At 53.8% G+C, this 27,816-nt stretch overlaps 14 protein-coding genes across 14 annotated transcripts; 6 read left to right on the plus strand and 8 right to left on the minus strand.

Moving 5' to 3' along the window:
- Positions 1-14: 14 nt before the first annotated feature.
- IAQ61_006022 (uncharacterized protein) lies at positions 15-230 on the plus strand (the record flags this gene model as incomplete). The annotated part of the gene is made up of 1 exon (XM_066097026.1): positions 15-230. The coding sequence occupies one exon, from the start codon at positions 15-17 to the stop codon at positions 228-230; it is 216 nt and encodes a 71-aa protein (XP_065953018.1).
- Positions 231-2,442: 2,212 nt separating this feature from the next.
- IAQ61_006023 (uncharacterized protein) lies at positions 2,443-4,743 on the plus strand (the record flags this gene model as incomplete). Its single annotated transcript, XM_003835905.1, has 1 exon — positions 2,443-4,743. The coding sequence occupies one exon, from the start codon at positions 2,443-2,445 to the stop codon at positions 4,741-4,743; it is 2,301 nt and encodes a 766-aa protein (XP_003835953.1).
- Positions 4,744-5,027: 284 nt separating this feature from the next.
- IAQ61_006024 (uncharacterized protein) lies at positions 5,028-5,345 on the minus strand (the record flags this gene model as incomplete). Its single annotated transcript, XM_066097027.1, has 1 exon — positions 5,028-5,345. The coding sequence occupies one exon, from the start codon at positions 5,343-5,345 to the stop codon at positions 5,028-5,030; it is 318 nt and encodes a 105-aa protein (XP_065953019.1).
- A 989-nt stretch (positions 5,346-6,334) lies between these two features.
- On the plus strand, positions 6,335-8,479 carry IAQ61_006025 (uncharacterized protein; the record flags this gene model as incomplete). Its single annotated transcript, XM_066097028.1, has 4 exons — positions 6,335-6,759; positions 7,421-7,748; positions 8,211-8,307; positions 8,381-8,479. The coding sequence occupies exons 1-4, from the start codon at positions 6,381-6,383 to the stop codon at positions 8,477-8,479; spliced, it is 903 nt and encodes a 300-aa protein (XP_065953020.1). The 5' UTR covers positions 6,335-6,380.
- A 1,094-nt stretch (positions 8,480-9,573) lies between these two features.
- On the minus strand, positions 9,574-10,937 carry IAQ61_006026 (uncharacterized protein). The gene is made up of 2 exons (XM_003835902.2): positions 10,795-10,937; positions 9,574-10,733 (listed from the first exon to the last, which is right to left on the minus strand). Exons 1-2 carry the CDS (start codon positions 10,804-10,806, stop codon positions 10,038-10,040), a joined length of 708 nt encoding a protein of 235 aa, XP_003835950.1. The 5' UTR covers positions 10,807-10,937; the 3' UTR covers positions 9,574-10,037.
- Positions 10,938-11,195: 258 nt separating this feature from the next.
- On the plus strand, positions 11,196-13,082 carry IAQ61_006027 (uncharacterized protein; the record flags this gene model as incomplete). Its single annotated transcript, XM_066097029.1, has 2 exons — positions 11,196-11,905; positions 11,966-13,082. The coding sequence occupies 2 exons, from the start codon at positions 11,196-11,198 to the stop codon at positions 13,080-13,082; spliced, it is 1,827 nt and encodes a 608-aa protein (XP_065953021.1).
- On the minus strand, positions 13,026-14,003 carry IAQ61_006028 (uncharacterized protein; the record flags this gene model as incomplete). The annotated part of the gene is made up of 1 exon (XM_066097030.1): positions 13,026-14,003. One exon carries the CDS (start codon positions 14,001-14,003, stop codon positions 13,026-13,028), a length of 978 nt encoding a protein of 325 aa, XP_065953022.1.
- Positions 14,004-14,206: 203 nt separating this feature from the next.
- On the plus strand, positions 14,207-14,767 carry IAQ61_006029 (uncharacterized protein; the record flags this gene model as incomplete). Its single annotated transcript, XM_003835899.1, has 2 exons — positions 14,207-14,240; positions 14,319-14,767. 2 exons carry the CDS (start codon positions 14,207-14,209, stop codon positions 14,765-14,767), a joined length of 483 nt encoding a protein of 160 aa, XP_003835947.1.
- A 278-nt stretch (positions 14,768-15,045) lies between these two features.
- Positions 15,046-15,480, plus strand: IAQ61_006030 (uncharacterized protein; the record flags this gene model as incomplete). Its single annotated transcript, XM_066097031.1, has 1 exon — positions 15,046-15,480. The coding sequence occupies one exon, from the start codon at positions 15,046-15,048 to the stop codon at positions 15,478-15,480; it is 435 nt and encodes a 144-aa protein (XP_065953023.1).
- A 720-nt stretch (positions 15,481-16,200) lies between these two features.
- Positions 16,201-17,278, minus strand: IAQ61_006031 (uncharacterized protein; the record flags this gene model as incomplete). The annotated part of the gene is made up of 2 exons (XM_066097032.1): positions 16,201-16,818; positions 16,910-17,278. 2 exons carry the CDS (start codon positions 17,276-17,278, stop codon positions 16,201-16,203), a joined length of 987 nt encoding a protein of 328 aa, XP_065953024.1.
- Positions 17,279-18,420: 1,142 nt separating this feature from the next.
- IAQ61_006032 (uncharacterized protein) lies at positions 18,421-20,217 on the minus strand (the record flags this gene model as incomplete). Its single annotated transcript, XM_066097033.1, has 1 exon — positions 18,421-20,217. The coding sequence occupies one exon, from the start codon at positions 20,215-20,217 to the stop codon at positions 18,421-18,423; it is 1,797 nt and encodes a 598-aa protein (XP_065953025.1).
- A 2,164-nt stretch (positions 20,218-22,381) lies between these two features.
- On the minus strand, positions 22,382-23,065 carry IAQ61_006033 (uncharacterized protein; the record flags this gene model as incomplete). Its single annotated transcript, XM_066097034.1, has 2 exons — positions 22,382-22,940; positions 23,007-23,065. 2 exons carry the CDS (start codon positions 23,063-23,065, stop codon positions 22,382-22,384), a joined length of 618 nt encoding a protein of 205 aa, XP_065953026.1.
- A 641-nt stretch (positions 23,066-23,706) lies between these two features.
- Positions 23,707-25,362, minus strand: IAQ61_006034 (uncharacterized protein; the record flags this gene model as incomplete). Its single annotated transcript, XM_003835895.2, has 5 exons — positions 23,707-23,817; positions 23,874-24,269; positions 24,320-24,909; positions 24,970-25,255; positions 25,312-25,362. 5 exons carry the CDS (start codon positions 25,360-25,362, stop codon positions 23,707-23,709), a joined length of 1,434 nt encoding a protein of 477 aa, XP_003835943.2.
- Positions 25,363-26,627: 1,265 nt separating this feature from the next.
- On the minus strand, positions 26,628-27,162 carry IAQ61_006035 (uncharacterized protein; the record flags this gene model as incomplete). Its single annotated transcript, XM_066097035.1, has 2 exons — positions 26,628-26,963; positions 27,103-27,162. The coding sequence occupies 2 exons, from the start codon at positions 27,160-27,162 to the stop codon at positions 26,628-26,630; spliced, it is 396 nt and encodes a 131-aa protein (XP_065953027.1).
- Positions 27,163-27,816: the final 654 nt, after the last annotated feature.

The raw sequence follows: 27,816 nt of genomic DNA on the forward strand, positions 1-27,816 counted from the left end.
GAACTAGGGCAGCGATGGGTGGGTTATGTAGGAGCATGTACATGGACTACTCTGGTATCTACTGTATTGTCACCATGGACGGCTCGCCGATGACGGCAGCTCTGCAGGCAAAGGACGATTACGGGCTAGGGGGCAAAGCCAGCAGGCAGCAAGATTTGGATGGCGGATGGCGGATGGCGGATGGCTCACCATGGTCGGCCATCTCCATTCGGCTGTTGCGGCAAGCATGATGGGCCAGATGAAGATGGGGCAAACCCTGGGGAGTCAGACGATGCGGACTATGCGATGGAAGGAGAAAGAGCCAATGCATGACGAGGGCGGCCGCCAATGCATGTCTCTGGCTTGGGCTTCATGCAGCGTCGCGGAGCTAGGATGCAATGATTCGATACCGACCTGCTGACACGCTCGCCTCGCTCAATCAGCAGGCGGCGGTACTTGTGAGTGGTGGGATGGGAATGAAGGGCTCGCAAAAGCCCTGCTTGCATGGCAAATGGGGGTCCCCGTTGTGGGTAGCCGTGGCCGCGATAGGCAGCTCTCCATGCCCGTCGCGACGGGTGCTTGCACGAGAGCTGAGGGGAGGGGGAGGACGGCGGGCTGAGAGAGAGAGAGAGTGAGAAAGAAAATGAGAAAGAGGAAGAGAGAGAGAGAGAGAGAGTGAGAAAGAAAATGAGAAAGAGGAAGAGAGAGAGAGAGAGAGAGTGAGAAAGAAAATGAGAAAGAGGAAGAGAGAGAGAGAGAGAGAGAGAGAGAGACAAGGCTCGGGGGTATCCAAGCGGCGGTGGAAACAAGAAGTACATAGGTAGAGTAGGTAGAGTACTATAGTATGTATACATGTACAGTACAAGTAGAGTAAATTGTAGGGTATGTACAGGAGAGAGTACTGTAGTGGGTAGATGAGGCGCTAGCGATCGCTATCTCATGTGGCTTTTTGGGTGGAAGGGGGCCGGATTACCTGCAGAAGACACAGGCCTTGAGGCTTGAGGCCCGCTCAGCAGCAGCGCAGGGAGGCCAGGCCAGGGAGTGCTGGGACGGACGACGGGCTCGTGCATGTGTGTGTCTGTGTGTGTCTGTGTGTCTGTGTGTGTGTGTGTGTGTGTGTGTGTGTGTCTCGTCGGGACTAGGCTGCACAAGTGTGTTACTGTATCACACTGCAGAAGTGCAGCGCCTCCAAGGCTTGAACCCCTTCGAGCCGGCCTGAGAGTCGTCATCATGCTATTTGCTCGCTAGACGACGTCCCTTTTTTTTTCTTCTCTTTCTTTCTGCTCGGCCCGTCAAACTGCATGCGCGCAGCGAGAGGAGGTTCTTGTTGGGTGCGTGCACCCCAGGCCTTTCCCTTTCCCACCCTCGCGCCGCCGCCCTCCCAATCTTCCCTCTTCCCCCTCCCCACCCCCCTTCCACCCACCCCCCCATATCAGATCGGGCTTCGCTCACACACGAATCGCAAACTTGACCATCCTGGCCCGCTCTGTGCGTCTTTCTTCCCGCTGAACAACCTCGCTCGCGCCCACCACGCGCTGCCGATTCGACAGTCTCATCTCATAATAATAGCCCAGCTACGGGTGTTCGCGTTTTCTCGTTGGCCTGCCTGTCTACCTGTCTACCTGTCCGCCTGCCTGTCTGCCTGTCTGCCTGTGTCCGCAAGCCTACCCGCCTGCCCAGCCCACACAGTCCGCCAAAAAAAGGTAGAGTACACACCCACACCCACGCACACACACACATACACGCGCACACACACACACGCACCCATACACACACACACACACACACTTATCTGCCCCATCTGTTCGTTCACCTGTTCGGCCGCAGCCATCCCTCCCCCCCTCCCCCCTCCCCCCCCCTCTCTCTCTTTCCCCCGCCCCCCTTGCGCGTCGCTGCACTGCTTTTGCTGCTTGCCACCGCTACCACTGAGCGTCACCTCAAGTGTTCGAGGCGTGTGGCGTGGCGTCTCTTACTTTGCTCCCGCCGTCTGCTATAGCCATGGGCCACCACTCGTCCCCGTGTCCCTCGTTTCGCGTCGTCTAATCATTCTCGAACGTAGTCTCTGTTCGCGATCGACACGCGCGATCGTGCAACCGCCCTCTGCATCAGTGCCTCTCCAGCAAGCGCAGCGCGCAGGCCCGTCTTGTTACGCACTCCGCACTGACGCCTGCCGTCGCTGCTTGGCACGGGAACCTGCAGCGGTGTTGACACCGACCGCGAACCTCAACACCACTACCACATCATCAGCATCATTCTATGCTACACGCCCGTCTGTCGACCCATTCGCCCCGTGTTGATATCCGCTGCACCACGCGTCTGGCCGACCATCATCACTGTACCCATTGGCCTCCTCGCGCGGCCGACCATCATCACTGTACCCATTGGCCTCCTCGCGCGCGCGCCCCGATATCGTGACGCTCGACGCAACTCTGCTCGAGCTCGGTCGCCTTTGCGCCGCCTGGAATGTACTCGGTGCATCCTGTCCAGGTCATGGCAAACGGTGGCGTTGGAAACGGCGTCATGGAGCATCCTTCAGGCACCATTGACCCCTCGACGCTCAGTCCATCAGGTAGGTGGAAGCAATCCGGCGCGCCCACTCACCTCCACCCGCAACGCCCAGCCGCGTCGCACAAGGCCATCGCCAGTGTCGCGACGGCCTCAAGTAACTGGCCGTCGCTGCTGTTGCATCCGCCGCAGCCGGCCGTAGACGCTCAGCGTGCTGACTGTATACCCTCCACAGGTCTGGCAGCCTCATCGTCCCAGCCCGGTGCGCAGCCGCAGGCAAGAGGGCTAAAGCGCAGTCGCTCGCCCGAGAATAACTATGGAGATGCACAGCATGGCGACGATGGTAGGCGCCCCTCAGCCCCCCCTGCGGCGGTACGCGACGCGAGCGAGCTTGCTGACTCGCCACCCACAGACGACATCAACCAACGGAAAAAGCGTGGTCGCCCGCCAAAGAAGGCGTTTGCTGCCTCTCCTACCCGCGGCTCCCAGCCTCCGGCCGCGTCGTCGCACGGCGGCATCGCGCCCCCAGTGCAGACTCCTCAGCTCCAGACGACGCCCCTGCCCCGGGGCTCGCCCCTTCACGCATCGCCCGCGGCCAAGGCCACATCCACCAAACCGGCCGTAATCAAGGCCCTTCCCACCGTCCGCGACCACACCACCGACCAGCTCAACCCAGAGGGTGATGAATTCATACCCCGCGAGATTGACGAGGCAGGAGAGCGAAAGGTGACGCAGACTGGCCATCCTCTGGAAGGACGAGAGTATCGCTGCCGGACCTTCTTTGTGCCAAACAGAGGCGACAAGCTGTTCATGCTCGCGACCGAATGTGCGCGCGTCCTCGGCTACCGTGACTCGTATCTGCTCTTCAACAAGAACAGATCCTTGTTCAAGATCATCGCCACCCAAGCAGAGAAGGATGATTTGATCCACCAAGAAATCTTGCCCTACTCGTACCGGTCTAGGCAGATTGCCATTGTAACCGCACGGTCCATGTTCAGACAGTTTGGAAGCAGGCTCATCACCAACGGCCGCAGGGTACGCGACGACTACTGGGAGAGCAAGGCGCGGAAGCAGGGCTTCACCGAGGAAGACGCGGCTGGGGAGAAGAGGCCAGGCGCCGCCAAGGCCAGGGAAGCAGCTGCCGCAGAGGCCAACCACGCTCACACCAACGCCATGACTTTTACTCATCCAAATGCCTATGCTGGCAACAATCAGGACTATATGGGGGCAACTATGAACCCCTTGCAGCCGTTTGGCGGGCTCAATCCCGCACCCGGTAGCGTACCTGCATCTGGCACCGAACCGTACAACCAGCGCACAACGACCGACATGCAGCCTCGGGATTACAGCGGTGTTCAACGACCACGACATGAAATGACTGGCGCGCCATACCAGGATACAACCAGGCCAACCCCGTCGGGCGAGATTCTCAACCAAGCCGCTCAAACAGCCGAGATCAACAAGCAGTTTGAACAGCATCGCAAGCACCGCAAGGACTTGCTCAATGACATTTGGTCGCGACCCCACGAGCCCCCGGCGCAGACCAACCGCCCAGGAACTGCGGAAGGTGAACACGCACCACAGGTGACGCAAGCCGTGCAGTCGCCGCGTGCGCCCTCGGCCAACGTCACCATGCCTGGCAACCAGTACAGCCTGCCAGCACAGACACCGCAAAGGTCAAGTCAACCTCTGGGCGCCCAACCCTACCGTGCACAGTCTCTTCCACAAAGCAACATGGCGCCTTCACCCATGGCCCCACAGCACACGCCGCTCCGACCTGATCAGATGCAGCGACGTCCACCAAGCATCGGCCTGCCCCAGGGAATGTCCTCTTCCAGCATGGGACCCGGAGGGATGCTACCTGGTGTGCAAAACGCGAGCCACGGCTACCCTCCATCGCACATGTGGCAGGGCCCTCCTCAGCCTTCACCGCTTTCGCAGCAACATAACATGCAGCAATATGCTCAACGTCCACCTCAGCAATCGCCACTTCCCCAGCAATCTCCCATGCATGCGTCTCCACAGCTCCACCACGCCCAGAGTAGTGCTTCTATGCATGGTACCCCCGTACAGCAATACCAAACCATGGGCAGCATTGGAGGAGATCAAGCTTATCCGGCCATGGGCCAGAATCCGTACCAGCCTAGCCCAAGCCCGCACCAGTACATGCAACATCAGAGTGGAGCGAGCCAGCAACCTGGAATGCCTGGGTGGGCTCCACCACAACAACCGCAGCAGCAAGGCTGGCAGTCTTACTAGGAGCTCTGACGCCATGCAAGTTGCCTGCGAAGAGAGGTTGGCGGCCGCCAAACTCAATCATCAGAATGTACGGCACAGGACAGCAGCTCGCAATCTCGGTCCTTGAGCGTGGAGCAACAGTGGAGGTCAATATACAGCCCTGTCTATCAGTAGATCCGCCTCGTGTTCTCGGTGTTTATTTTTTTACTTTAATTTGAAAGACCGCCTCGCTCACTTTGATGGCTCTTCGCTCTCTGTCACGGGACCCGTTGCTTGCAGGACGAACTGGGGCTAGGATTCCAAGATCAGTCGTGCTCTGTATTAGGCAATATCGATGAAGTCACGACACTTGCGAGAGACGATTTGCGACCATGATTACGCAATGACAATGAGGGCACGACATTGGCATGCAGATGGTACGTTTCGCGACGCCAGCCAGCATCACTCATATACTGTTTCGCTTTTTCAGTTTGGGGCAAGTCTGTTGGCCTGCTTCTCGTGTTCTCGGTGCTCGCCGGTAACTTTGAGCGATGCATGGATGGCTCGACTGCATTGTATGGGGACTGGGGGACAGGATCAGAAACATCATTCTGGGAAAGGGGGGGGGTTTTTCTTGCTCGCATCCTTGGTGGCGTCTTTTCCTCTCTTCTCTTCTGATCAGACTGTGTTTATGGTTGGACAATTACCTCTCTCGTTGTTGTAGTTTTCTTCTTCTTCCACCTTGTCCCTTTTCTCGGTATTACATTAGTGGTCGGTCGGTCGGTCGGTCGGTTGGTTGGTTGGTTTCTCATTTCGGTCGGGTCGCTCGGCGGGCTCGAATTTCTTTTTTTCCTCGTCTCCCCCTCGTCACAGGTGATTTTAGTTTGCACCAAAGATTCCCCCAAAGCTCTGTTTTCCTCGCATACCTGATGCTCTCTGTCTGGCGACTGTGGATTCCCTACTATCATATGCATAATTCAGTATCAGGGGGCAGGGGAGTGGGCGGGGATGGGGGCACTGCGGAAATACATGTTCTCCACTTTTTTGCAAACTTGTGTGTTCTTTCTGGTTTGTTTGTACGTGCAGGTGGGCGAGCGGGGATGGGATTGGGATCTGGTTTCCTGTTTTTTTGTTTTGTTGGGAGGAGGCGGGGCGGAGGGGGGAGGACGGTGTCTGGGGCGGAAGCACGGGGAGGGTAGAGGGGGGAAATTCAGTTGTGCATGAAAGGGGGATGGGTACTTGGGAGCTGTTCTGCCTGGGATGCATCTTTTCTTCTTCTTCCCTTTTCCTGTCTTTCCCAACTTAGTTCTTTCATGGTATCCGTCTCATGTACGCAGTCTACTGCCCTTTTTTTTATTTTTTTTATTTTTTTTCAAAGTTTTTCGTACTAATTATTAATCTTGAGAAGTTTTGTTGCATGTTGCTTATTTACTTGCTTGGTGTCTTTCTCATCACCCTGGCCGTGTGTTGACGGGATACTTGTGTGTTGTGTACTTGGGTGATGTGGATAGGGAGTTGTGGGGTCGGGGCTGGTTGGTGTATTGTGCATGTGAGGTGGATGGGGAGTTTAGGTTAGCGCTGGGGGTTTTGTGCATGTGCGTGTGGAGGCGTGACTTGAATGTGTGCTTGTCAGGCGTGATGATGCGTTGGGTGTGGATGTGGGTGTAGATGGCAGCATCATGATAGACAATGGATTCGCAACCGTGACATTTCCCTTCCCACTGCAGCGATGCAGGATGACACTCGCACGGGGACTTGAACGCGAAAAGATTCCCCATCTTGCACGTGATTCCCACATCGCCTCGCATCGCAGCGCACACTCGCATCCAAAGGGCCAAAGGAAACAGGCATGGAATATCGTAAACTCATCTCCCCTCTCCATGCCGCAAACCATCTTTATACCAGACGAGCCAGCACCGTCTACACTCTGCATGCACAATCCCGGTCTCCGATTCAAACCTGCCTCCTGGATCTCATCCCCCTTCTTTCCTTTTTTCCCCAACAACGGACGTGAGGGTGTGCGTTCGCCCGGGCCGCAACAAGGGGGTGGGCTGCATGGTAGGCCTGGTGTGGTGTGGTGGGCAGTGCATGTGTGCGGTGCGACTCGCTACTCTACTTCGCTTGTGTGTTGTGTAGGGGGGAGGGGGGAGAAGGCAAATGTACACACACACACACACACACACACACACACACGCTAATGATGGTATGGGTTGGTGTGTGATGGGATGTGATGGGATGTGATGATGTGCATTGCACGTGCTTGTGCTCGTGCTCGTGCATGAGGCTCTCATTGCGCTTCTAGATGTCTTCTGTGTGTGTGTATGTGTGTGTGTGTGTGTGTGTGTGTGTGTGTGTGTGACTGGCACGGGCACAGGCGCGGGGCGGCACGGGATTGCAGTGCAGGGCCGGGTAGGGCATTGGGGGTGAGGGAGGGGAGGTGGGATTGCGGCTATGGGAATTTGGTGATGGGGAAGTTGGGCGCGGGGCTGGATGGGGGTGGGGGTGGGGGATGTGGGATTTTGTTGGGTTTATTTGGGTTTGGCGGGGTGGATGGTGATGGGCAGAGAATGTTGTAGATGCAGTCAGTATCTGTACTTTTTTCAGTGGCTTGTTTTCGCTGCTGAGGGGAGTCGTGTAGGTGGAGATGGGGATGATGCCAATGGTTAGGCGGTTGATACATGCTCTACTGTACTTTGTACATGAGGTAGGGGTAGGGTAGGGGTAGGCCAGGGCAGACCAGGGCCACAACGGGCCATACACCCTCTTTCAGACTTTCAATCTCCATCTCTCTCTCTCTCTCTCTCTCCTCTCTCTCCGCTCTCCTCCCCTGCACCACCACTCGCAATCCCCAGCGGGCGAAACGGCCGCGCGATTTTCCCACAACAGAAAGGAGCCCCAGTGCAAGAAACCAATGACACCAAAGGAAGTCGTGAATTCGAGACACGTCGGAGGAGATTGTTCTTCTCGAATAACGTCAAACATCGTAAAGGAGAGCTCGAATATGCGCTCATGTCACGGACGGAAGTCAAAGGGAAAACGATGATGATGTCAGTTGGGATCGGGAAGGATTGGACATCTCGCGATTTTTTTTAGGTCCATTAGTTGGATCAGATTCGGGATGGATTGCATATGCATCTGTACGTACAGATGTGCGTGTAATGTGGCTTTTGCTTTTCTTTTTCCTTCTTCTCTTTCTTTTTCCCATCGTCGTGCCTTTCCCGCGACTAACATCTCCATGCATCAAATGCCATCGTCATCCCATCTCGGACATGTACTCCATCCAACAAGACACAAATCATAATGACAATTACACATCCATTTTCCTTCTTGGCAGCCCGGGAGTTCCATCCGCACTGGCAAGCTGCAACAATTCTCCGCCTGCGACTTGGACTCTTTGCGGCTAGACACCCGAAGCTGGCTGTGAATGAATGCAAGGAAGCACGCTAAAGGGGGCCCAAGCAAAAAGTCTATGCAAAACAGCATGCGGAAGTTACCTACTACTGCCCAAGGGGGGGATTTCTGCTCGGCCTGGCGTCTCGTCGACTTGCTCGATTGACAGCCGTGCGGTACCGAGCCTGGCACGAGCCCCGCAAAACAAACGTACAGGTTTGTCCAGACGCCTGGTCGGGCATTTGGACCCTTTTGCTCTACCGCATTTTCCGCTGCTAAACTCATCCAGCTAACTCTTGTTCTTGCGCCGAGTGAGGTGGTGATATCAGCGTGCATGATAGCAGGGAAAACGCCACCTGCATTGGCCTCCTATCTCGCATGCATGTAGCGGAGGACACTTTGCTGATTCCACTCTAACATGGATGCGAGATTCTTCTCCGATCAGAATGAGAAATGGTGCAAAATCTCTACCAGGTCCTGGATAGACAAATAGTGGTGACCTAACCACCTATGCAGACTTGAAAAACAAACAAAAAAATATATATATACAGGGGTCCGAAGCTTTACAGCAATGCACATCGATGAACGCATCGCAAACGCCCATCATCGCCCACACAAAATCCGCAGATTTCCGGCCTGACGAGCCGGCACCCTGTTCGCCAATCACCACGGGAAAAGAACGGGCGGGAGGAAGAAGCGGAATGGTTGGGCTGGATCGATTCCCTTGCGATCTAGTAGAACATGTGCACCAGACCATTGTGCGATTGGGAAAAATAAAGGTAGATCCGGGCATGCCTGATCCGAGCTCCAATTAGCCTTGTTGGGCTCATGCCCAAGTCACTCTAGAGGAAAACGCAGTGGGCTGCATACTATGTACATGGGCTTTGGTGGCTGGAAATGCTACGCGAGGGGGGATGGTGATCGGCAGGGGATGGGGGAGGGGGGGAGAGGCGGAATAGGCATGGTCAACTATAGTATTACATGTACATATCTGTGTAGGTACTGTGATGAGGTGTGGCATGTGCTGCATTACGAAGACGCATGGCGTGCATGTCAGGCTGGAGTTTAGATCGATACAAAGGGTGGATATGGATAGGCCTGTCTATATGCAACCATGCGCATGTATAATATGCTCGCCAACTGCCGTACCGGTACCGCTATGTTGGAGGTGAGGATTCCCAAACAGGAATCTTCAATGGTGCATAGAAATACCATGGGTAGGATACATCATGTACAAGGGCGTTACGCTACATACACACTGATCTCTAGGATACACGTGTGGGAAGTATCGAAACCCAATGGTTCCAGCCGTGGTTTCGAGAAATTCTGCATCAGTAATGGGATCTAAATCATTTCCTGTGCAAGCCGATGTTGTTCTGATTGTAGTATGCAGTACATATGCACAAGGGATGCAAACATTCGGGGGCTGATATCGTGCGTTCTAGTTAGACGCTGGAGTGCTCGTCTATGCACAGATCAAGTCCTACCCCTTCCCACGAGGGAAAACAAGCATTGCAAATGTAGTTCCCCAACTCGTCCATAATTCTAGTAGAGATGTCTTTGTTTGGATAGGAGGAATATAGTGATTTTTGCATATATTTGCCGACTTTAGGCCGGGGAAAAGTTCATGTCAGATACATACTCAGTGGTAATTTTAACGCCTTGTAAACGCCGTGCTTTGATGCAAAATACTCTTTTGGCCGGAGTGAGACGGTTGGGCGTGTGCTTTGCGGATATCTGCAGGTTTTGATGATAGATGCGACTTCAGTATCCCGTAGACTGGCGCCATCACCATCCAGTCTTTTCGTAGCAAACATCCATTGGGCTGAGGAAGTCGAAATCGTGAAGTCCCAGAATACTGCCGTCGTACAGCGCATGCCATCTCCTCATTACTCCTACGCTCCAGTCCCGACTCCACACACATACACACTCACAAAAGCAATTCCTCACTTCCTCCCCGGCGCCAACCCAGGAACAGCACTAAACCGCTCATCCCGCTCCGTCTTAAACAAAATCTGACACCAAAACTCCTTGTTGTCCTCATCAAACCACGTCCAAAACTTGCCCTCGCGCCGATCCACCTCCCTCGCCTGCAACTTGACACTAACCGTCTCGTACGGCTCGCCCGCCACAATAAAATACTGGTAATTCGGATCCGGGTCCTCGACCTTTTGCTCGTACGCGCTCATGAAGCGGACCTTGGGCGTGATACCCGGGTTGAGATCGGGGAACTGGAATTGGAACAGCAGGCCATTCTGCCGCGTATTCGGGTCTCGGACTTTGGTGATGCGGTATCCCGGTCGTCCAATCTTGATCACATTCTTCTTGACCTGGACGCCGGCGAGCAGGCCTTGCTGGTTGACGTCGTCGCGCTTGCCTTCTCGTTGTTCTTTTGCGGCGCGGCGGGCGAGGTTGGTTTGATGCTTGCGACCCTGTGTGTGTGCGAGGTAGGAGCCGTCGTTTTGGTGGACGGTGAGACAGAGACGACATTCGAAGCTGCCAACGTGGTTCTTGAAGAAGTAGGGGTCTTTGTCCAGGTCGATGGTTTCGAGCGCAAGTTTGCGCAGTCGTTCGCGGCGGTCGGCATTTGTGGCGGATTGGGAGGCGACACCGCCGCCGCCGAATTTGGAACCTGCGCGGTTCTTTTGGGAGTCAGTTGTTTGGTTGGGGTGGTGAGGTGTTGCTATAGGTGATGGGACATACCTGGTAATCCATATTATGAGGTTTGCAGAGTTTCGCTGGAAAGGTGAGGTTGTTGTGACACTATATATGGAGAATCTTGTGTTGTCGAAGAGTGTGCAACAAGCTCTTTGGAAGGTGTTTGTAGACTGTGTGTGAAGATGATGTCGCGACTGGAAATTCTGGGGTGGCGCGGATTAGATATCGCGCTAGCAGCCTTACCATGTCGGACGTCACGTGCTCCAGGTAGCTCTACACATTCACCACCACAAACCTCTACCACATTCAGCTGTCAGACGACAACCTCCATAAAAGTAAAGAATCGAGATGTCTTCAGCACAAGGAAATTAGCGTCAATCAAACCCAATCCAACAAAAACCATCAACCTCCTGTCCCCAATACTACCATCCTCACCATCCCACAAAATGCCAGACTCCAAAGACTTCTACCCCGGCCAACGCCTCTCCTACGCCTCCCACCCCTGCACCGTCCGCTACACCGGCCCCGTCCATTCCACCACCGGCACCTGGCTCGGCGTAGAATGGGACGATCCCACCCGCGGCAAACACTCCGGTTCCCACAACGGCCACCAATACTTCACCTGTCTGCACCCCTCGCCAACATCCGCATCCTTTGTCCGACCCAGCAGGAAACCGGATGAAAAACGCACTTTTGTGCAGGCGCTCAAGGCAAAATATGCATCTGAGTCTGACGACGAGGATGAAGAAGACGATGGGCTTGTGGATCCACATGTGCAGGTTGTGTTTAATGTGCAAAGGGGTGTTGATGGGAAACCGGTGAATCTGGGTGGGAAGATGGGGAGAGGCAAGGGTAAGGGCAAGGAGAAGAGGGAGATCAAATTTAGTGGCAAGGTTGCAGAGGAGGTGGGCTTTGACAAGATTCGAAAGCAGTTGGCGCAGTTGTCTGAGCTCAAGATTGTCATTCTTGATGGGCTGTGTATGTGGAGGCCTGAGGCGAGGGGAGAGAGGTGGATGGCTGAGGGGGAGAAGACGGATGTTAGGGAGGCGTGTCCAAAGGCGATGGAGCTGGATCTGAGTAGGAATCTATTTGAGGAGTGGAGAGAGGTGGCGGGGATTTGTGAGCAATTGGATCGGTTGGGAAGTTTGAGAGTAGAGTATGTGCTGTATTTTCTGTTGTCATTTGGCAAAATGGCCTTGCTAATCCAATGTGCCAGTGGAACGCGATTCAGGGATACGACGCTCACAGATATCGAGCGAGAAAGATGTTTGAAGGCTTTTCACGGCATCAAGGTCCTCAAGCTAGAGGACAATCTTCTACCATGGGAAGATCTCGCCAGACTCACACATCTCTTCCCCATCCTCTCCACATTCTCCGCATCAAGCAACTTGTACAGCACGCTCTCCTCACATACCCTCAACCCAAGCATCACCGACCTAACTCTCGAAGACAACCTCATCACCTCCCTCTCCTCCCTCGCATCTCTGACAACACTCCCAAACCTCGCCCGCCTAATTCTCAAATCCAACAAAATCTCCGACATCACCACTACTCCGACGACCCCTCTACCCATCTTCCCCCCATCGGTTCGCGAAGTCGACCTCTCCTTCAATGAGATTTCCGCCTGGGCTTTCATCGAGTCCCTCGCCCACGTCTTCCCGGGCCTCACCAGCCTCCGCGTCTCCCACAACCCACTGTACGAAAATCTCCACGCCCCGGACGGCCGGGTCCTCACCCCAGACGACGGGTACATGCTGACCCTCGCACGGCTGGGCAATCTCAAAACGCTCAACCACAGCCCGATCAACGACAAGGAGCGGTTAAATGCCGAATCATACTATCTATCCATGATAGCGAAGGAGGTGCAATTCGCGCCCGAGGGGCTGCGGGAGCAGATTCTAGCCAGTCATCCGCGGTATGGCTGGTTGTGTGAGGAGTATGGCGAGCCGGATGTGAAGCGTTCGGTGGATGCTGTGAATCCCAATTCACTGGCTGCGCGGCTTGTGAAGATCAAGTTTCACCGAGCACCTGGTGAGGCGGTATTTGAAGCGGAAATACCCATGAGCTGTACGGCATACACAGTGCTAGGCATCGTGGGGAAACGATTTGGCGTACCCCCGCTGAAATGTAGGATGATTTGGGAGACGGGCGATTGGATGTCCGCGCGGAAGACGATGGGAGGTGTGACAGATGAAGAGTGGGAGTCAGACGATAGCGAGGCGGATATCGGTATGCAGCGGATCATGCGCGAGGTGGAGATTGTGCCGGGGACGAGGTCAATTGGAACCTGGGTTGATGGGACAGAAGCTGCTGTGAGGGTCGAAGTCAAGTAGACGGTTCATCAGCGGAACCACCAATTGACCTGCGCATAGCCCATTAGCATGCGTTATTCTATCTCGTTGCAAACTACTCACAGAAGAGTTGGCGCCCTTTCCAATCCCATGAACAGCATGCCACCATCCTAACGGTATATACAATCCGTCTCCACTCTCCAGTTCTGCCTCTACACCCTCTCCCTCATCATGATCGCCCCAAACCGCATTCTCCAACCCAACCATCTCATCTCCCTCCATCATCTCATTACCTCTCATACTCGCTCTCCCCCCACCCTTCCCTACTTCCCTCCTAACACGCTCGTACACTCCCTTACCCACCTCCGGCCTCATCAACCTCACAATCTTCCGTTCCGCCAACTGCACAAAGAGATTGGGATTCGGGTCGCGATGCAAGGGTGTCCGCGTCGGCGGTCGCCCCATCCACAAACTACTCGCGTAGACGTCGCCGCGGCCGAGTTGCATAAGCACGGCTGGCGTGGGGAGCTGGTCCTGCAGTGCGAGGGGGAGGTCGGAGAGCGAGTGTTGGGCGAGATAGAGTCGCATATGTGGTGTTTCTGGCCCAGTCATGTGTGAAAGCAAGAGGGAGAGGGGTGCATTGAAGCGCTCAAATGTTGCGGCCTTGGGATTCTCTGGCGAGGCGAAGCGCGTGAGTTCGAGGGGGACAATGGCATCGCCGTGGTGAGAGAGCTCGGGTGTTAGTATAGTGTGAGACTGATGATCCTGTGTAAACCATTTTGCAATTGCGGGATAGTCTGCAAAACTGCCTTTGAAGAGTACAGGTTGCGTCGTGTCGAAGTTTTGTATCTTTTGTTTCCCATCATACGGTACGTTGCGCACTTTAGTGAAACGCGCTGTGGAGGAATAGCATCGTGTTGACGAGCGAGTGAGCAGTACCGGTACACGCAAGGTTTGCAACATCAATTGAGTGTGGTGACAATGTGTGGTAAGGAAGCAACAAAACTCCCAGTCTCATGCCAGTCTCATTGCGCTCTCACGTTACCTATCATAATCCATCCCAAGCTACCCCACATCATTAACATCACATCCTCCTGCACCCCCCACCAAAACCTTCCCTCTCAAAGTCCACAACACCACCACCACCAATTAAACCCCACACAATAATGGCCTCACAAAGCAGCGCCCAACCCGGCCAAAGTAAGCAGACTCCTCTTTTCCACAATACCCCCCCCCCCCAAAACCCCCAGGAATTAAAACCAGCTAACCCTCCAAAAGTCGAAATCACAAGCCTCCCCCTCCCCCAACTCCGCGACCTAAAATCCCAGCTCGACGCCGAACTCACCCACCTCTCCAACTCCTTCACCTCGCTACGCACCGCGCAGTCCAAATTCCGCGACTGCCTCTCCTCGCTCGCCAACGGCATCAACACCAACGCGGCCGCGAAACCGCTGCTCGTCCCGCTGACCTCGTCGCTCTATGTGCCGGGCCAGCTCACAGACGCCGAGCACGTGCTCGTCGATGTCGGGACGGGATTTTTTGTCGAGAAAGATGTAAAGGGCGCCGAGGCGTTTTATGAGCGCAAGGTCAAAGACCTGGGGGAGAGTTTGAGGGATCTCGAGGGTGTGATTCAGGGCAAGGCGCAGAATGTTAGGGTGGTGGAGGAGGTTATGAGGGTCAAGGTGTTGAGTCAGCAGGAGGATGAGGGCAAGGGCAAGGGGAGTTGAAGGGCTTTTGGGCAGTGTGGATTGCGGGAATTCCTAGGTGTGTGTGCATACGTCGAGTGAGGCGTAGGTCGGTGGGTGCAAGATCATGACGGCTTCCCAAGGCTCGATATGAGGAGGAAAACAGAACCACAGTGCATGTCACAGCCATTGAAGCTGTAGAAGCTCAGAGCATATCATATCCACAGTTGGATTCAGGGACCCCAAGGGTTCTTCACCTGTAAATACAGCAACTGTATACCCAAAGCCTAGTCATACGCAGACGAACGGCCCGCCTAGCTATGACCCCCTCTGAGGTTCATCGTGGCCCTACCCAATCTGCAACATCACCATCATCTCTACTCTCCGAGCAAGACCCCACCATCAGTCGCAGTAGTAACCAAGCTGACAACTTCAGAAACCTGCATCACCTTCTGGAAGAGAACACGGATCCCATTGCGCGCATGCTCATCCTGCTTCTCTTCGCCGTCCAGTTTGGTCTGCTTCTTGCTGCTATCGGGGTCTATAGAAGACATGCATCCGTCGTCAGGAAGAAAGGTTGCAATGGTGTCGCCCCAAGCCGCCTCATCTCCAACAGGCAGACGCTCCAGCTCAGCAAGATGAGCGGCCCATTCTACATGACGAACGGCCAGGCCCCAGACGGGTGCTTTTTCCTTTCCAGCGTACCACATGGCTGTATGCTCGACCTTGTAGCACGTGTCTTGGATGCCAAATGAGTAGATCTTGTCCAGACGATAGGTTACAAGGTACTGCTTGATTGTCGGTGTGGCGTCCCAGCGGGCGAAGCATTCATTTGATTCAATATCGTACTTTGGTTGCATCGTGACATTCTTAGCAAAGCCCTGCAGCGCAGGTGAGACGAGTTTGGTTGAGACTGGCATCAAAGATTCGAGGGCAAAGCTCCAGCCACGACTCCTGCTTTGGTGTCAGCGTTTGCGAAATTTGTTTGGGTTGATCGAGTTACTTACTCTCCCAACTCGAGCAGGATGATGTTCATGTTGACATTTGGTCCCATTTTTCCAGCTGCCAGCTTGTAGAAACGGGTATCGAGCTTCTCGTACAGACCTTCTTCGTCATCTGTCCAATCAACCTGTACAACAAACAGACTGCTGGGTGTTGCTGGAGCTGCCGGAGCACTGGTGGTTGCTGGCTGCGCAAGAGCGGGTCTGCCTGCATGGCGAAAGGGTGCGACAGCAGGCTTTGCGACAGCCACATTAGGGTCTCTGAAGACCCAAGTTCCGCGGAACATGGGCCGGGTCTCTTCGAGCGTAGGGGGAAGAAATCCAAAGAAGCCAGCGGCCTTGCTTGGCTCGAGCAGATGGACAGCAGCCATGAGTCGGTGTAGCATTTTCCATCCAGTCTCAGTGTCAAACGCCCTACAAAGGTTAACAACTGGGCTCCCTGATCTTCACTCCAAAGGTTTATGATCACGCAACTCACCACTTCTTGACTAGAAGATCAACCCTAGAATTGACAGCATGGAGAAAATCATCCCTCTGGAAAGTTTTGCCAATATGGTCAGCAGACACGTTTTTTGAGCCAAGCACCAAGCTTCCAAGGCGGATGGCAAAGTCATAGGAGCCCTTCTTACGTCGAACGGCCTCAAGAGCCTGCCTTATAGAGCGTTGAATCTGTGCGTATTGCGCAGGATACAGGCCATCCTCTCTGAAACATCCTCTCTGAAACATCATGGGTGAATGAATGAGGCGTGGGACAATCTTGTCAGTGCGGTTCGGGAACCAGTCTTCGGCTTCCTCAAGCAGGACATCAAGACCCTCGGTTCCGTCAAGTATCAGGTTGAGATTGTGTTGCATTCCGAGAGTGTCTGCGCGAACCTTGTCAATCATGATACGATAGTGTGCTTCTGCAGTCTCAACGTTCTTGTTCTCAAAGCCCTTGATCTCGACCTGCCATAGACCATTCCTATTCGGCAGCAGAGTGATGAAGACCTCGTCGCGCATCCTGAGATCATTCAAAGCTTCGAGTTTGTTGCCAAAGGCATCACGAGGAGTGATGGGATAGTTCCGAAGATCTTCTGGCCAGTCAACAACGACCTGTGAATGTGGTTAGCGCCACGGAATTCTCAGAAGTTATCATGTCACATACGCTGTGCATCTTGGGAGCATCTTCAGCAATCTCAGGTACTGGCCCCTTGAACATTTGTTTGCGCTCCAATTCCATCTCCGTGATCTGCTCATAATACCAATCATTGGCGTTGAACGCTGGCGTCTTCGCCCAGGACGAAGCAGCCTTGGACTTGACGTGCGCCTTTGAGATCCACTTGTTGATCATAGCAACCGCAGCATCTGCAGCAGCGCCATATATCTCAAAACGCGTAACACGACCTTGTTCCGAGTACGGGACGACTGTGCAACCAGTGTTGACCAAGACTTCATTGACCAGTAGATCGCGCTCTCTCGCAAGCGTGACAACACGATATTCGGGAGGTACGGGAATTGTCTTGTTGGGCTTTCGCCCCTTTTCAATCGTCGTTGGCGCCGCCCAGCCGCTCATGTTTGCAGAGGTACAAAGATTCGAAGTGTGTGGTGTTGCAAGCTGTGTAGTGCTTGGGTGCTGAATGTGTTGACAAGTCGAAGCCAGACAGGAAGGCACGACACCGTTTGCAAAACAAGATTACTGAGATCACGTCCTTCTCCAACTCGCCCAAAGTAAAGCCAACCCAAAAAACCCCCCAACTATAACGACCATGAAACCCCAGCCCACCGCCACTCATGTACCCACAGCTCAGCGCCGTTTGCTATCCACAACACACCTGACCACTCCCATCTACACAAACACCAGCAAAGTAACCCGGACCCAAGCAAGCACCCCCAAACATTTCCGCACTGGAAATATATAAACAAGGGAAAAGCTTGGGAAAATCCGACATCCATCTTTTGCTCTTGAGACAGCACAGACATTAGCGAAAGGACATGGTGAAGACTAGGTGGTGCATAGAAAAAGCATAAGAAATGGACATTCAACAAGGAAAGAATACTGATGGTGTGGTGATAGAATGGGGGAAGATGTTAAATTTGAGCCGTGTTTTGATATGTTGAGTTATCCTGTCGTAGGACAAGTTCACTGCACTTGGGCAAATGTAACATCACCGGTAATCTAGGGACACAGAAAGCAGGAGAAAGTATGACAGAGATTCAATCACTAACAAATTAGCCCTAACCTAGCCCAACCTAACCCAACTCCAAACTAGAGTAACTAACTGTAGAGGAAACCCTTACGTCACAAGCCCAAAGTAAACAAAGAAAACCCTCAATACACACGGGCACTAACTGTCACGACCTAATTTCAACGTCTTGTCTTCTTTAAAGAAAGGTATAAACCCATTTCATTGTGCTAAGAATTTCTCTACTCATTGTCATTAAAGTTTCATCATCGTTAATTGGAGCCGGAAGACTCTCGTGTGTGTTTGCCATCAATCAGTCATTATCCGAAGACCAAATGTGCTTTCTTTCCTCCCTGGAATGCGCAAAACAGCAAACCAAAACAAGACACAATGACAAGAAAAACGACCAAATCACGCATGCTCTAAACGAACCGATGCCGTCCTTAATGTAAAGAAGCCCTCCGCCCAAAAAGACCAGAAAGAGATGTAACCAGGGCAAACAATCAAGGTCGAATAGTAATAAAACAACACGCTAGTACCTCGCACCCATCGGCGGCGGAGGCATACCACCATACGAATTCGAGTCCGCATAACTCGTCGGATAAGGTTGTGCAGCTACAGGATATGCGTACGGATTAGCCATGGACGCGCCACCCATACCGAGATCGTTGAAGGCATTCTGCCGGGCCTCCCTCTCCCGTCGTTCGCGCGCCTTTCTGCGCTTGCGGCGGCGAATCTCGAGCTCCTTCACACTATGACGCTGCTCATTCATCTCCTTCCACTCAGAGTAGGCGGATTTGATACCCAGGGCGGCGATACCCACGGCAGCAGCGTCTTGGAGCATATTCTTCGATTTGCGTTTGCGTGCTTCTTCAGGCGTGATCTCGCCTTCCGAAACTTGCTTGCGGCGGTTTTCGGATGCGACCATGGAACTGTAGACTCCGTGTGCGGCGTGGATGGTGGCGACCGTGGCTAGTCCGGCGGTGATGAGCTCCTTACCTCGTAGCTTCTTGCGGCGCTCCTCCATGTCCGTCGACGATTCGGATTCGCTGCTAGAACTACGGCCTCGTTGGCGGTTCACTAATTGTCCGCCTCCGCCAGTGGCTGCGAGGGCACCGGCTCCTGCACCGCCTGCTGCGGCTAGTCTGCGATCTGGGTTAGCTCTGGAACGAGCCTCTGAGTCTCTGTCGTCCATACCGCGGCCTCGACTGTACGAGCGGCGATTGCCCCGACGCGATGGTACATAGCTGTCCCTGCTAGAGGAGCGGGAACGGGAGCGGGAGCGCTCTTTTCTAGAGCGTGACTTGGAACGCACACGGTCGTAGAGAGCTTTGCCTGCTGCGATGACCGCTCCGGTACCAGCGAGTTTGGCCATGCCATTGCCGTCCTCGTGCTCACCATTGCGAGAGGCTGAGCGTCCACGGGAGCGAGAGCGACCAAAGATGGACCTGGATCTAGACCGGGAGCGACGTGGAGAGGGTGATCTGGAGTCATCACGGCCGCGAGCACGAGAGCGGGAGCGGGAGCCATTGGCAAGACGAGAGGCAACAAGACCGCCCAGAGCCGACTCGGCAACATGTCGCTTGCCATGCTCCTTGGGGTCCTTGTCGATCAGACTGTCGATACCAGCAGCGCCGAGAGCGGCAGTAGCAATCCGCTGTCCCTTTGCGCCTGTCCAGGGGCCGGGCTCTTTGCGACTGCGGAAGGCTTCGACGGCACCGGCCACAATGGCGGCTTTGGCAGCCTGCTCCCACTTGTCCGACTTGCGACCTCCACGGCTGCGACTACGGGACCTCGAGTCGTATCGGCTGCGACGGTCATCATAGTATCTGTCGCTGTCGTAGCCGCGGTCGTCACGGCGTGGGCGTGAGCGGCTGCGTCCCGTGACTGCGCCAATGACCCCACCCAAACCGGCTGCCTCACCAAAGTCCTTGACCTGGTCGACAATAGACTTGCGGCGAGAGGGCTTGGGGCGCTCAGAATACTCAGAGTAGTCATCGTAGTCGCGGTCACGATGGCCACGTCCACGGTCACGACGGCCATAATAGTAGTCGTCGTCGTCGTAGCCGCGGTTGACTGAGCGGGTGCGGCGCGGCGGGGCATACTCCTCGCGGTACTTGGTCTGACGGTACTCGGAGCCTGGCGGAGGGAAGTCGCGCGGAATGTCCTCGATGCTGTCCTCGCGGGCAGGACGGTAGACGAGATCGCGGACTGGCGGTGCTCCACGGCCGCCGCGCTCAATGTACGTCGTCTCCGTCACATACTCGGGCTCCCGGGTGCTGGTGCGGTGCCGGCGCGGGACCTCGTGGGCATAACTGTACTCGGACATGGTCGCTCTATACCCACAATGGGCAAACACGTGGCTTCCCAGGAATCCGGCAGTCTGTGGTGCAACGAATATGTCGTGGTGTGGCTCAGGCTCTGCTGCCTAGGGAACCCTGAAGCTGGATGTGAGCGCATGCACGTGCAAGACTAGAAACAGTGGCCGTGGAACGGTTGGAGTGTAAGCGGTTGCGTACCGGCGGAAGAATGGCTATGACAATGGGTTGACTTGTGCTGCTGTGCTTGAATTGCAAGACAGGCTTTGGCGTGGAGGGGGAACGACGCAGGCGGTCGCAAATGAAGAAGAATGAGGGGTGCCTGAAAAGTGACAATACGAGACGAGTAGGAGGGGAATGAAGTCGACGTCTGGTCGGCGGGGGCACGGGCAGACAGCTGGGTTTTTAAAGGATTGGGCGAGGGCAAGGGCAGGAAGACGGATGAATCATGAGATGTCGAGTGTCCCGGCTGCTGGGTTGGGGACCCAAGGATTGTAGGACTGTAGTGGTTTGTCGGTGCAGGGTTGGGTCGGGTGGAGGGGCGTTGTTCTTCCTCCTGCTTGGAGGGCGGTTGAAGGGTGGGAAGGGAGTGACATCATGTTTGGGTCGCAGAAGGCAGCCACTTCCATCCGTGGGCTGGGGGAGGGGGTGTTCGCTTGCTGCGCCCAACCCAACCAAGGACCGACTTGCACGCAGCCCTTTTGCGCCTTCAGCTGACCGGCCGAGAAGCCCTACCGGTACCCTTGCCCCTCACCGAGTGACTGATGGGGTTCCATGGCGTGTCTGCGAACATGTTACATGTTGCTTTACCCAGCCTGCCACGGCTCACCGGGCGACCAACAGGAACCAGTACTGAACCTACTATTATCGTTATACTACCTACTACCTACTACCTACTACCGTCCCAGACAGACCAAGACGGAAGAAAGATTCACGACCCACTCGATCTACCGTACCTAGTACCTACTGGACCAATACCTACATCATCTCCCCTTCTCGAAAATTCCACCCTCTTTCCTTTTTCCCTTTTTCTTCTTCCACCTACTCTAGTCGCCCGCCAGGTTTCACGCAAGCTGCACGCTACCCACTCAGCAGGCCCCGGGCAGGGCAAGACAAGGTAGAGTAAGGCAGGGCACGAGAGAAGCAGAAGCCATGATGACGAAACAACGAGAAACCACGGTAGGGATTCCCATCTGGGCATGCATGTGTCCAACACAAGCCAAACCAAGCACGTGAGACCACTGCCATTGGCTCCCACCTCCCAAATAGAAAACATGCCTAAAACTAATACTTTACGCGACGAGGATAGAGCCTGCTCCCCATCGTCCCTTCTAGCCTGGACATGCCTGTGGAAATACTGGTCTTGCCTACAAAATTCCAGTCAGGCTGCCCGATAACGGGCCTTTTGGGGCTGGCTGGGGGTGCGGGATGACGGTATAATACATGGTTATTGCCATGTACGGTTGACATGTATGGAAGTGGGGGGATAGTACACAAATATGCACCAGAGGTTTTGCAGCCCACATACACTCTTCGTGTCGGTTGTCACGTGTTGGTTCTGTTTAGATACCGTATTATACCATACCCCTCCCCCCTTCAACACAAAAAATTCCCATCACTGTATGGAAGTGCAGAGAAAAGATAGAACATAAGACTGAGCCCGGTACCTGTAATATCCACCGTATCTGCCGCATAATTGCATAATCCAACACATCCACCTTTCCTCCCATTGATCCAACAAGATTCCGCCATCTCTACTTTTCCCCCTTTCTATCCAACGCTTTTTCGTCATCTGTACCTGTCTGTATCCTGTCTGTATATCTCTTCATCACGTATCGTGTGAAATCAAGGCCGGGATTTGTGGTTGTGGGGGAGAAGGGGGGGATTTGTTTCCGTGGATAGGATGACATTTGTATTACACCTTCTTTGGTTCCAGATTGTGTCATGATGCTATGCTGATGGTTGGCATGGAGTTGGTGGTGCAGAGCATAGTGTGTGCTGGGAATTGGGAATGGGTTGTGCTGCTATAGGGTTTGAGGGTATGTGTCGGCCTATTTTCAAGACATTTGTGTGAAACTTGAGCATATCGCATACGAGATAGAAACTCCAGAACCCCCCCTCTCTTTCTTCCCAAAACTATACATGACATAACACCAAACCCAGCCTCATTCCCCCTCAAGCCTTTACAATAAACCGTTCCGCCTCATCACTCTCAATCAACTTATCCGGCCTTCTCGACTCCCAAAGCTCCAACGCCGACTTGCCCTTGACCTCCCTCCTCTTCTTCTTCCACAGCCTCCCAGTAACCCCGGGATCCCTCTCCTTCAACTCAGTCCCCAACAGCTCCCTCGCCTGCTCCCGCAGCGTCCTCGCCCTCTCCCGAATCCCCCTACCCTCCAACACGCCCGCATTCCTCGCCGAATCCTCAATCTCACGCTTTCGATCCTTGGGTCCCCACGGCGTCAGATCCGGCGTCTCGGGCCAGACAAACGGATGCTCGAGCTCGACCGTCATGTACTTCTTCGACTCGGGTCGGAACCAGGTCTGTTGTTCGTCGCGCGTATCGCGCACGGGCATTTGCTTGACGTAGGAGCGTAGGTTGAAGCAGCGCACATTGTAGGCGTGGTAGAGGTAGTCGCGGAGATCGTATTTGGAAAAGTCGAGGGGCACGAGGAAGCGGGCGTGGTAGGGGGATAGGCGGGGGGTGCGGATGAGTGCGATTGTGAATTTAGGACTAATTTGGGGAGAGACGTTAGTCAATGCTTCAGTGAGAGCAATTGGTGTGGGCACGGGTGCATACAGGTAGATCTTCTTGCTACCAAAAGCTATGAGCTTCTTGGTGATGGGAAGTGCGTCCATGGTGGCCTTCTGCTGGCTGTTGCGATAGGAAGTCGAGGGCCGTGACGATTTGTCCAAGGTATCCCAGAGGGCGAATTGGGCCCCGGTCTTCTGGGGGACGACGTTTCGTTTGTCGGACGCCGTCGACTGATGTGGTTCAGCGAATTGATAATTCTCAGAGAATGATCGGAGTTGAGCGAAACCTCCGCGTCACGTGATACGTGATATCAACACTCCAGCTGGAAATCCTGACCTCAATCCTGGGACAACGCACCTGCCACCCACGACATCACCAATCGTCCTACTATCACTTGACTCCATGCAGATTTTGAAAACAGTTTCAAATAATAATCTTTCTCAAATGAAGAATACCGCCTCATCAAAAAGATGCTAGCAACTAGACCGAACTTCGACCCCTTGTATCAGTGAATATGTCAAAACACAACGCCAGAAGATGCATGTGCCAGCTAGAAGCACAGTCAGATAGTAAATCTTCTAATCCGCCCGCTTTAGACGTATGAATGTGTTCCTACTCCAAAACTGGGTCGAGCTTTTGATATGAGAAATTGTGAGAAAGACTTTGGTGAGTGAGGTTCGTTCAGAGTCAAAATAGTCTGGACACAGCTTGTGTTTGGGTGTTTGCATGGGGTAAAAAGAGCTCATCATTCCTCATCAGCTGCATCATCAGCAGACTCCCCATCCACATCAACGCTAGCTTCGGAGTCGGGTTCGGGATCCACTGCCCAAAGGATAAAAGGTCCGTTGTAGTCTTGCTGCAAAACATCAGTTCTCGAAAGCGACCCTCTTATTTCATCATGTCTTTCCTTACATTGAAATCAACTTGCTCTGATGCATACCACCACCGCCCGAGAATCATTCGACCACCGGGCAACACAATGCCCTCGTAGGCCCACAGATTGTCTTGCTCTACCTCGTCAAAGTTCTCCATGAAATGCTTCATGAATGTAATTCGCTGCCAGCCTGGAATGCCCTTTTGTGCTGGTAGAGGGTTCAGCCATCCTATCGCATTGAAGTCATCTTCTAGGTCTTCGCCGGTGCCGACAAACTGGATGTTCTCGCCGTTGCGATCCCTGATTCTAGCCTTGCCCTTACCCTGGGGTCTCTTGCGCGCCTCATGTGAGTTATCAAGCGAATGCAAGCGATCTTCGAAAATTTGGGGCCACTTCATCTGCTTACCCTTGGGGACAAATTCTAGTTCGAGTGACTACCCTCTGTGAGCCCTAGCTCTACTGGAGTGGTTGCATGAATACATACCTGGATCTTACCCTCGTCGACATTCTTGTCAATGAAGTAGTGACTGCTATACTCTGCAGGGGTGAGCCGACGAAGCTGGGCTATCTCTGGAGCGTCGAGGAAAGAGTAAGTGCCTTTCCAGTGCCTACTCAGTGGCCGCGCCCCCAATTTGAGACTCTCGCGCCATGCTGACGGCTTCTGTGTCGCCGGAAGCTCGCTAATGTTCTCAAAAAGAGTGTATGCTTCTTCGCTCATCATATGATGACGGAAGAAGTCTAGACAATGACCTAGCCAATCGAAATTGATATAGTTCATATCGCCACCCCTGAAAATCCTAGCTTGGGCACTAGGTTTGTAGACAGCGCGCTGAGACTCCTCAAAGGCAAAGATCTGGTGTTTGATACCTTCAAATTCAAACAGAAAATGCGCGCACATGAGCTTGACCGCAATCAGCGTTTCATCGAGCCATTCGCACTTTTCTTCACTAGCAGGAGGTACACGGCGGTCCTGGATAAGAATTCTCGAATTGAGAATGAACTCTCGCAGGCGTTCCTGATTCTTGCAATGGAGACGGCCTTGTTCATCTCTCTCTGGAGGCTCTTTAAAGGAATCTGATCGTGTTAGTCGAGTCACCCTAGGTGCACTGTGATTGCCAGAGCGGACACACTAACCAACAATTAGGTCTCGCAACACCTCTGTGACCTTCTGCTCATGGGCGTCATTACCGAAAAAGAAAGTATAGCCCCTGCCGCGGCGGAGCAGCTTCGAACGACGCTGGTAGAGCTTCTGCAGCTCGCCATTCGTCTTGTCTGCTTGAAGAACAAAGCTTCTACGGAATCGAGCGCGCCAGAAGGACTTGTTATCTGCATCGATGGCATTATTCGTAGCTTGGCATACAAGACGATAGGTAGCGATGTCCTTGTCGGACTCAAGCCCATGAGCTATGGCCTTGTTGAGCTGGAGTCATTGATTAGTGTTCAAGTCGGTGCCATTGAAAATTGTCCGCTTCGTACCTCTATGGGCAGAGAGTTGAAAGCGGTAGCAGAGGACGCGCGGGCATCCATCATTGCGAGGAAGAGAGACACTGGGTATGCGGTGGTTTGGCGTGCAGATGACTGGTAGCTTGATGATGCAATAGAAGAATAGAGCGGTAGATGGGTAGCAAACGGAATGTAGAAGAGCTGGCGGGTCTACACCGCTTGACACCAAGACGTGCAGGTAATAGTAAATCTTTTTCTCTTATTCCTTTTCTAGTGAGGGTATGGAGGGGATAACGGCTTCTGACTTCAGGTGAGTGAGGCGACTGAGGTAACGAGCGCAACCCGTCAAGTCCAGTCTCACTATGCCATTGATTTGCGAAACTTGCTTCGATGATGGTAAGCCAAAACAGTTATCTAGGGTCTAAAGGAGAAGAAGTGTGTGAGAATCATTCGCTAAGCCGGAGAGTGGTTTTTTTTTGAGGATGGCTGCAAGATGCAAACACAATGTGCACGTCGGCTGCACGACCGTTTGTGTAGATCTGGAGCCACTCAAGGAACGAAACCAAGGTGGGATGTACACGAGAAGAAGCGATGGAAAGTGAAAAGACATGATACGTGATTGAAAGGCTGACGCTCGGCCGTCAAGATCATTGAGATTGGAAGCTCTGGTCGTGGTTGCTTGCTTTCAAGACATGACATGTCTGGAGAAGGTGCTGTCAACTAGCGCGCAGAGCAGCTTCAACCAGATGCGAACGTAAAACGGGATAGAAGCCATTCTTCACAGTAGCAACTCTTGCAGACGACCGTTTGATAAGGCTACATTTCCAAACTACGTCCAAATCGCAAAACCGACAAGGCCAGTTTGGATATGATGATGTGAAGGTTACCGGCGCAGTGCACCAGAGCTCAGCAGCAGGGGCCTGAGGAGCCTGTTGATCAATGACAGTGGTTACGGAAATTTTTCAAAAGGTTGATGGGGAATAAGGGTAGATGAGACTATTGAGGAATCATCTAGAAAATGAAAGTAGTAGACTATGATAGAGACTGGCTGGCTTGAAACAGGAGTGGAGGATGAGGAGCATCATGATCTGGCACCTGTTGACGATGTTCATCTGATTGGCTGGAACGGGTAGTCACGGGCCAAAGCACGTGTACGGCCAGCCACCAGATAACATGAACCATTCCATTTCAAGGTTGGGCAGCCACTCCCCACGCCGGGCCCCCACGCCTGCCAAGTTGCTCGTTAGCGCGAGACGTTATGACGTCTGTGGCGGTGCAAGCGAGATTTGGACAGAGTGCATACAAATCCGCGATGCGCGATGCGCGACACTCTGACTCTACACAACTCACTAAGAGCCATCTGGATTCTGATCCACGCACCCCGCAGCCATGCTAGTCTCGTCCGGGCTGGACTTGTGCCTACTCGTTCCCCCAATTGCGACGGACTGCCTGTCTCCCGCCATGGATGAGGATAGGACGTTAGGGTGCGACTGATCAGCTTTTCGAGGAGTAGTAAGTCCATGTCTACGTAGCTTCAGCATGCCCACGACGTCTTTCACCGATGAAGGCCGCCTCGTTTGGGTAGAGTGCAGCAGATGCAGGTCGATAGCACGCAATACTCGCTCAACGGTGTCGGCCTGAACAGAGCCAAAAAGAGCCGATTCGCAGGTGATGGGGACGGCAATCTATGGTTGTATTCGGCTCACGCATGATGTTGGAACTTGGCCTTCTTTGGCATGTGAGCTGGCGGGCCAAAGGGCTGATGGCAGGGCAGAGCCGCATCAAGGCCGTTGAGCTGACAGGGTGCCGACTGCCGTGTGTTACTGCGGATTGCGGAGTATGGAGATGACCTTGGGGCAAGTCTGCAAGGCGCGGAAACGACATGGGGATGGTAAGATTCTCTGCAAGGAGTGGGTTGCTGCAGGTGTTTGGACACTTGCAGCTGGACTCGAGGGTGGGCTGCCAGGGCGTCAGGATGTGGCGAATGCGATTATGCAGTGCACGCCCAATCGAGAGCGGATGGGTAGATCAGTATGACCACGTACGTACACACGCAGCAGCTACATGGTGGTCATCTCGTAAACTGTTGGGGTGACGATGGCGAATGGAGTGTAGTGCCCCAGTATGCAGCGTGCATGCAGCGTGCACTGTGTAGCGAGGGCTGACGAAAGAGTTGCCCAAGAGAGGTAGTATACCTAGGTAGTACCGTACCCATATGTGGGACACGGGAGTGTTGTGTGGTAGGGCTACTACCACTTGTGTCGACAGTTGAGTAAAGCAGATGCTGAGATGCTTACTACCCGTGCACATATAGTATACTCTATGGTACGTACTATGTTATGCACGAGGATACCAGGTAGGAGTAGAGGCTGCATGGGGTCCTGCTCTGTCTGACAGGCAGAAAAGGCCTACCGTATGTGGCACCGCAGATACTGCGCCGGTGTTGTTCTGTACTGCGGCGACGGACGGGGGCGCAAAAAGGAACGCCCTGGGTGGCAGATACAGTAGTTTCGTGCGTGCGTGCATGTATGCAGATCT

This window comes from Plenodomus lingam (genome assembly GCF_022343315.1).
Source record: "Plenodomus lingam strain CAN1 chromosome Unknown contig_23, whole genome shotgun sequence".
Classification (NCBI taxonomy): Eukaryota; Fungi; Ascomycota; class Dothideomycetes; order Pleosporales; family Leptosphaeriaceae; genus Plenodomus; species Plenodomus lingam.